We start from the raw sequence: 8,484 nt of genomic DNA, 5'->3' as shown, positions 1-8,484 counted from the left end.
CATAAATAATACAAATGAGGAGTCTTCAAGTATTCGGCCTGCCCTCCAAACAGTAGTAACCAGCTCTTGGGGATTTTCTTCTTCCCTCATGATCCAAGATCCTCCCATATTCCTATCAGTGCAGGGCCAGACTTTGTATGCAGGCTATACATGAGAATGGAAGTGGGGTGAGGAAATCATTGGGTCTGAACCCCAAAGAAAATTCACTCTGGGGATTTTGGGATGCCCCAAACCACTTTTTCTTCTATAAAACTGAAGCTTTCCTCTTCTTGAGAAATAAAAACAAACCTATTGCAATTGTATGCAAGTACTAGATGAGGACATTATTAGATGAGGGGTAATATTAATAATAATAAATAAAATGATGTTCACAACGCATTTTCACATACATTATCTTATTTGATTTGGGAAAAATCACTCTCCTGCCAGCCTTCGCTTTCCGCATCTATAAACTGAGGAGTCTGGCCCAGACGAGAAGGCTCGGGGCCCTCCCAGCTCTATGATTCCTTTTCCTTAAGTGTGCATCATTGCTAGAAAGAAGCAAAATGATGAGAGCACAGTAGATTGAAGTGGAGAACATTTTAAATCCCACAACATCACTTGGATCTTACAGGAACAGAATTTGGATTGGACAGAACACCACTTTTGATGAGGAGGTCTGGAAGGACCCAAGCTTGCTTTCTTCTCTTAGTCCAAATACTCCTCTCTGCCTCCAGTGCCATCATTTAAGAAGCGCACACAGAATACCCGTGTGCTTAATAAAGGCTTCTACAAAGAGAATGACGGACAAGCCCCTGGTACTCTAGTGACTAAGAGAAATGACAACATGGGGCTTTGTGGGCTTGGCAGGAGAGTGGTGAAGCATTAACGTTGGGTCACTTAGTCTGGCCCTAACTTAGCCCCTCAGTTTCCTTCTGCTCCATCTATTCGATAAGGTCATTTTAGTCTTTATTTTTATGGAATTCAGAGATTCAGCATGCAATTTCTTAGAGATTTTTTTCCTAAGCTTGCCTAACAAAGGAAAAGGGTAGGCATGGTCTTCTCCATTCAAATTCCAGATAAAAGCACAATGATCACCTGTAACAAACATACACATACAAAAATACACACATACACACACACACACTGTAGTTCTGAGCACCTAGGGTCCTTTTTTTCTCTTCTTAGAGCTGTGGCTGCATATATGATATAGGTCACCCTCTTACAAAATCTACAGCATAAAGCATTGATTAACAGTATACATTATGCACATATGGATACCACATGATGTAGAGCAGTCAGCCCTGGATCAAAGAGCTGGACGGAAAGCTCTTAAGGCTTTGACAATGAGTTTTACAGAATCAGATGGCAACCTTGAAGGAAACCTAGGAAAAGGGGACCTGGATGAGGTTCCTGCCCTGATGAATGCCAAGACAAACATACATTTAAACACTGAAATCAAACTATGTACAGGTGAGGAACCATTGCACATGCCTGCAGTGGCTGAGATGGCAAGCTCTGTCATGGGGACATGATGTAGACACTAGGCTACCACTTGTTTACAGCACTGATGCTTAATAATACAGATCAGTAATTTGCCTTAGTGGGTTCCAGATGAGAGTCTTGGAAGTGTGACCCTTCTTCCCCTCCCCTTGGGGTTTAGGCACACTGGGAGACCAAAGAAGGACAGTCTAAAGTAGGGGCCTTGGCTCCTTTCTGGTTCTCTGATCCACAGCAGCTGGTACCGGCTTGGCTGACTAAGTCGAGATAGAATCGGGACTTGAGGAAACGGCGATAGGAATCCTTCTCCATGAGATTGAAGATTTTTTTCTGGGCTTCATCAAAGCAGGTTATTGTAGGCTCCAGCATGTTCCGGCTTGTCTCCTCCCGTGTACAGGAATCCAGATTCACCTTGAGGATAAAAGAGTCAAGAAATCTGTTAGGCTATATCATCCCTACAAGATTCATATGGAGGAATAATCCCAACGAGCTAGTTGAGATAGGAACACAAACACATACCCCATCACCACCACCATCAAATAGAAAAATACAGTCTTGAGCATGCAAAAAAAAAAAAAATTGGGCAAGATAAGTGTGATTAAAGAAAAAGTAGAATTTGGAAGCAGGGGACAGGATTTGCATATTCTATATACTTTTGCTACCTCTATTTGGTAACTAAAGACTCAGGCCAGGCATTATAGCCCTGAGAAACTATACTCCTCCTTCCTTTAACTGCTTCCCCACCTCCCCCCATGTACTTCCCAAGAGACCACTGCACCATTGATACCTACCTCTTTAGTTGCCTGGACAGAGATGAATTCATTGTAGATCTTCTTGGCCTTGGGGCTGAGTTTGCTGGGTGATTTGATTTTCTTGTACTCCTCACAGCTGACCCAGAAATCAATGTTCTCCTCACTATATTCAGACTTCAGAAAAGCTTTGAAAGCTGCTAGGCCACCTGTAATAAAACAAGAGACATACCCTTGTTTGTTATGTTGGGCATCTCTTTTGAGGTATTATGTTTACGACAAAGCAGAGGGAAAAATTGCCCCAAGATTTCTATTAGATGCTTGGGTTAGCTACCTTTGCTCTTGTGCTAATGCATCAGATGTTCTTCCCTTCTTGGGCATTAAGAAAAGGGTCCAGAAACTCAATGGGGCTAGGTGTTATGGGATCTTTGTCCAGTTCCTTAATAAGTCTGTCTTTGAGAGCTTTTTTTTATTTAAAGAAAGAATTCTTGAAATTGTACAAAACAGTCATGAAACAGGAAAGCAATCCTGATTCATCGAGCATCATGTGATAATCTAGCTAAAGGAAGAAGATCTAGACTTCGGAAGACTGAATGTTTCTATTAGTAGGAGAAAAATAAAAGACCTCATAAAAGTCCTCCTATTACATGGCTCCATCTGCAAGGAAATAAGGAGCTTTTGTGTGAATTTATTTCATCTTTCCTCTCAATTTCCTAAGTGTGTCCTTCCATCTAGATGCAACTGCTGCTACCACAAGGCCAGAACTATACGATCTTGGGGAAAAAGAACTTGTGCATTTTTTTTTCTCATGATTTAAGTAAGAGCCTGAATTTCTTTTCACCAACATATCCTTGTCTCTAGTGGTTGCTATTTCCTTAACAGAAATGGTGGACATTTTTGTGCTGAGAGGACATCCCTATTCCCTATGGGCCCAACTAAGAAGCAGAGTTGTAAGGGACTTGAGAAGTTTTTCAGTTTGACCTTCCAAAACTGATGTATATAAATGTCTTCTCTGTGACATACCTACACTGTAATCACTCAGTCCTTGCCTGAATACTTCCTCAATGAGGAAGAGTTCATTGTCTGAAAAGACAAGACCATCCCTCTTCTGACAACGCTGTTAATTCTGCCTTAGTTCAAGTTGAAAGGCTATCATAGGTAACATCTTTACATACAAAACATGGCTTCTTTGTTGGGGAAAACCCATGTCACCCCAAAATGCTTCCACTCAAAGAGTAATTGTTTATTATCTAAATGTTAAAAGGGAATTGTACTGGGTCCCTCATTATAAGGAATGGAGAACATGCCTACTTACAATCATGACTAATTAGGTTTTCCAAGGATTCAGCCCACTTCTTGACTTCCTCATGGCTCACCCTAGATGCAAAATAGAGAAGAGGTCAGAGAACAATTGAACATGATGACTTGACATAATGATAAGACCCAAGTGCCATCCTCATCTAGTTAAAAGCAGAGCAGGGATGTGTTTCCTCCCCATTCCCATCCCACACCCCTCAACAAATTTCTTTGCCTCTCTACCCATAAGCAAATAATACCAGTGCCCAGTTTTGCTCTTTAGACAACCAACATTTGCTGAATCTTGAAATTAAAAAATGAATGAACAAAGACTCTAGAATGCTAATACAAATCCAAGGGCTAAGTGTTTTAGCTTCTTAAGCACCAAAATATTTACTAATATAGATGGAAGAATCTCTGAAGATCCTAGCATGTTATCAATCATATCAATCACATAAAGCAGGGGTTGGCAACCTTTTTGGCCATGAGAGCCATAAACACGACTTTTTTTAAAATGTAATTTTGTGAGAGCCGTACAGTGCTCACAGTGCGCACTCCTGTAACAGCGCCTGAAAAAAAAATGGACTTTATGGCTCCTGCAGAAAGAGCCATATGTTGCTGACCCTTGATATAAAGAATAATAGCTTATATCATTAAAACTTCCTTGCTGTTATAGAACCCCTTCATGTATAGCTTTTCATTTGATCTTAGAATGCTTACTGTAAAGTAGGTCTTAGAAGTATTCATCTCCATTTTATAGATGGGGAAACTGAGGGTCAGAGAAGATTATGGACTAATTCAAAATTATTTGACTCAAAGATAGCAAAAAGACTCAAAATCCAGCTTTTCTGACTCCTAGGTACAGCATGGCATAGTAGAAAAGAGGGATCATTTTATTTTCAGGATTCTGGTTTTAATCTCTAGCTCTGCCACTCAATAGTCATGTGAATTTAGGCAAGGCATAAGCTCTCTAGGTTCAGTTACCCCATCTGTAAAATGAGAGAGTTGGACTTATTGACCTCTGAAATCCCTTCTAAATTTCAGAAATGAGATGCTCATCATGGAATTTACATGTGGTGGCATTGGGAGGAGTATTCTCTCACCTCTGAGAAGAAGATGCTTTCTCCTTCTTGCTATGGGAAGAATTTTGATCACAGGAATCTGTCTTCTGGAGCAAGAATCCTAGGCGATGCTTCATGTCCTTTGCACTGTAAAAGGGAAAATGAACAGAAATGAAGATCAACTGATGATGATGTCTCTCATTTCCCTAAAGAAGGTCTGATAACAACAAAAGAGTCGCGAAGCTTGAGCCCAGGACTGACATTTCACTCAGTGGTAAAGTTTGGAAAGACAAGTTAGCAGAAGAATGTAACCCAGAGGGAGCAATCCAGATGACTGGATTTCAATGTCTGTTTTTGTCTTTGACTTCCCAGATAACCTTGAGGCCAGGGTCACTTCTCTTAGGGGCTTTCATCTGCAGGCCAGGAGTCTCAGCCCCTGACCACTACTTAAGAGTATTGCAGCTACTGTAAAGACCTGGTGAATGTAAACTGTAAAGTTTATTTGCATTCCCTGGAAGAAGAAATCTACCAGATATAAAGATATGATGTGGATAATTACTACATAGATATATTTTTAAAATAGGAAGCAAGTAATGGCTGCATGCATGGCAAATTAACTGCAGGATTAGGTCCCTTCATAGTGCTGCCACCCACTGAGTATCTTGAAACCAGTCTGTCTCCTGGCTGCTTGCAAACTCAGGCACTACACCGCAATGCTGACAAGTAGGAAAAGGCAATGCAGCTATTAGGGAGGGAGGGGAGGAGGGAGAGCAAGTGCTGGATGCTTCCTGCATCCTCAATAAGGTGTGCACAGCTCATTCTTCTCTATGGGTTTCTGATATCTGGTGTGGGGGTAATTGTTGGACTCTAAGTGAAGATGTATGCTGGGGTGGGTGGGGGGGAGTTGAGGGAAGAAGGTAGGGAGAGAAGGGACCATTAAACTTAAAAAAAAGCCATCTTTCTAGTCACACATACCTGGCAGAGCTAAAGCTAGGATCTCCTGCGCACTTCCCCTTCTCTTCCCCCTCCTTTCCCACTTTATTCTTAATAAATACATCATAGAAGAAATCACAAGCACATTTGAGATTTAAAAAGGGGGAGAAGAACTGGGCCAAAGACTTGGGAGGAAGCAGCTGGGATAGTCATTAACACTGACAGCCTGCTTTAATTAAAGCAGCATTTTTAGCTTATTATCTATGGTTCATGTGTAGCTAGGTTATACTTAACTCCACAAGGAGGATTTTTTTAATCAACTACCAATTAGGCTCACTAGCTACTTGTTGATTACTCTGGACTAACAGTCCATTTATATGCAAAATCATTTTCCTAGCCGATAACTTGAATCAAGAGAAGTATGACATTTTAGAGGTAGATGGGACAGAAGTAGAAAGTATGCTGGGCAGGAAGGAGGAGATCTTTACAGGTACAAATCCTCATTATGTTGCTTAGAAGCTGTGTGATCTTTGCCAAATGTCTCAGTTTCTCTGGACCTCACATTTCCTCAACTGCAAAGTGAGAGGAGTGATGATCTCCTGTCCAATGACTCTTATCTCACCCAGGGAGCAGAGTTCAGGTCTATTTTTTTTTAAATCTGAAGTCCAAGGCTGTTAGGAAAGTAAACCTACCTCTCCACACTGATGTATTTGATTACTTTGCAGAGGCTTAGCTGAAGCCTAGAATGCTAAGTGACTTGCTCTAGACTGGAGGAAGGGAAGAAGCACTGATCTTATTCAGGACTCAAATCAGCCCCAGATGATAAGCCCCCTTTCTAAGAAGATTGGTGGTATCTTTCTAACTGTCCTTGGAAAGTCAAGGGGAGAAGTCTGTCCCTGGAACTGATGGCAAATTTCCTGGTAAGAATCAGAAGGGTTGGGTAAACTGGAATCTGTTACCAGTAGAAATCAAAGTTATTCCCTTTGGTGGATGATCTTGCTCTGAATTTGCTTTTAAAAAAAAACACCCAAACAAACCCTGGAATTTGGTTTTACTTTAAAGCAACAAGCATAAAATGAGAGATATTATTTTAATAGCAGCCATTCATTTTATGCAAATGTCTTAGGGGCCCCGGAAGGTGTTTCTCTGGTCTTTTTTTTTTTTTTTAAAGAACTGTATATATGTCAGCAGCTCAACTGCCTTAAAGGTTAAATAGCATGGAACCACCTTTAGAATGTAATCTTCTGTAGATTCATTTAGAAAACACATGCAGTGTAAAACCTCCCCTCCGCCACCACTCAGATGAAACCTTTCAAAAGCTGAGAAGGATGGAGAGAAGAAACTAGATTTGAAGACATGTTTTGTTTATATGAAAATACAGCCTAATGCCTCAGCACATAACAGCTCTGTGCAGAGCATCCCACCAGTTATGAAAGGTTAGGAAGTATGACATCATAAAAGTTAACCATGAGTTTCTAACACACCAGCAGAGCAAGCAAAAATGCCTCCAAGTGCAGTTTCTTTGACAGATGAACAGTAGCAGAGCATTTCAAAACTTTGAAGAATTCGATCAAATACATTGTGTTCACTGATTTGTTTGAAGAAAGAGATGACTGTCAGCTAAGGAGAATCCTGTGTGCTCTGCTACTTTAGAGGAGGTTGGGGTGGGCTCACTGCATCTGCTAGATTATTGGTTGTTACTTAAATCATAAGCTCTGCGATTTCCAAAAGTACCTCTATAGCCTTATGGCATTTCCTCCAAATATATGTTACAAAGAACATAAGACACCGAGTCATCAGGCTTTTGGTGAATAGTGGTTTTTAATGCCCCTTTTAGTTCTGGCTTTCACTGATCCAGAAAGATACTACAGCCTAATAGAGATCCCCAAATACAGAATGAGAAAATCCCTGAATTGGAATAGTAAGACTGAAGGAGATCCCCAGAGATCTTCAAACTCCAAATCTTCATTTTTGACAGTGGAATAAACTGATTCCCAGAAAGGGGGAGCTGATTTGCTCAAGGTCATACACCAGTTAGAGCATGCTTTTTACTACATCCTAGTATACTTTTTTATAGCAATAAAGTGAGATCTCATTAAAGAAAAACTGTCTGAAGTCTATAAAGTCATTGCTAGCTAGCATGCAATCAGAAAATCCACACACCGGTTTTATGAACACCACGACTAACAACTAAACATCATTCAAAGACAATGATACATATTTCAGTGCATCTCACCGTCCCCTGCCCACCTCCCCAGACTTCTGACTAAAACATCAGTTATACAGTAAATAGGCATCAGAAGAATAGGAGGTGGGAAATCCTTTTATCACTGTTTCTAGTCAGTCTTTGAAAGAAAGTCTAGGAAGTTGCTGTTGCACTGACTGACTGCAAATACAGGATATGCCCAAAGTCTTCAGTTTTGAGCTCCAAAGGGCACCCAGACTTTTGGGGCACCCTGTGCACGAAGTCTAAGACTAATAAAGGACATCTGTCATAACAGATGCATGAGAACAATCTTACCTCCTCAAGCAAGTGGCGGGCAGAGCAGCAAGTCCTTTGCACATCTTGCCTTTCTTATTTGCCTTCAAAGTGCAGACGAGAAACACTGCGGTAGCGGCTTTAGCTTCTTGCTCAAGCCCTTTTTTGTCTAAGGCAGGATGCTGTGGGAATCCTCTGAGAGTCTTCCTGCTGAACCTGCCTGAGTTTCTTTTATAGTCCAGTCCAGCCCGTTCAGCCAATCAGAAGGCAGCACTGCGGCACTAGCTCCCCCTCCCCTCTCCCTCCTCCAACCCTTGGAAGAGAATGAGAAAGAGACCGGCTGACGCATAAACAATGCCAAATGGATAAACCAGGGGATAAAGAAAAGAGAAGAATTAAAAAATAATAGTAAAAGAAAGAAAGAAAGCACACACCAGAGGAAAACTTTAGACCAAAGCCCAACCAAATACTTATTTAGAGATGTGTG

The 8,484-nt window shown here is 41.1% G+C and overlaps 1 protein-coding gene across 1 annotated transcript; it reads right to left on the bottom strand.

The window, feature by feature from the left end:
• Positions 1 to 1,740: 1,740 nt before the first annotated feature.
• RGS4 (regulator of G protein signaling 4) lies at positions 1,741 to 8,095 on the bottom strand. Its single transcript, XM_044674132.1, has 4 exons — positions 8,040 to 8,095; positions 4,628 to 4,732; positions 3,544 to 3,605; positions 1,741 to 1,890 (listed from the first exon to the last, which is right to left on the bottom strand). Exons 1-4 carry the CDS (start codon positions 8,081 to 8,083, stop codon positions 1,820 to 1,822), a joined length of 282 nt encoding a protein of 93 aa, XP_044530067.1. The 5' UTR covers positions 8,084 to 8,095; the 3' UTR covers positions 1,741 to 1,819.
• Positions 8,096 to 8,484: the final 389 nt, after the last annotated feature.

Source organism: Gracilinanus agilis, chromosome 4, assembly GCF_016433145.1.
Source record: "Gracilinanus agilis isolate LMUSP501 chromosome 4, AgileGrace, whole genome shotgun sequence".
Lineage (NCBI taxonomy): Eukaryota > Metazoa > Chordata > Mammalia > Didelphimorphia > Didelphidae > Gracilinanus > Gracilinanus agilis.
Note: the sequence above shows the minus strand (reverse complement) of the source record. Positions and strands in the feature narration are given on the sequence as shown.

Excerpts from the sequence above, each read along its gene's own strand:
- RGS4 (XM_044674132.1), bottom strand. The coding sequence starts at position 8,083 with ATGTGCAAAGGACTTGCTGCTCTGCCCGCCACTTGCTTGAGGAG. Across the intron at positions 4,733-8,039 it reads CCCGCCACTTGCTTGAGGAG|TGCAAAGGACATGAAGCATC; the intron begins GTAAGATTGTTC and ends TCCCTTTTACAG. Across the intron at positions 3,606-4,627 it reads AAAGCATCTTCTTCTCAGAG|GGTGAGCCATGAGGAAGTCA; the intron begins GTGAGAGAATAC and ends TTTTGCATCTAG.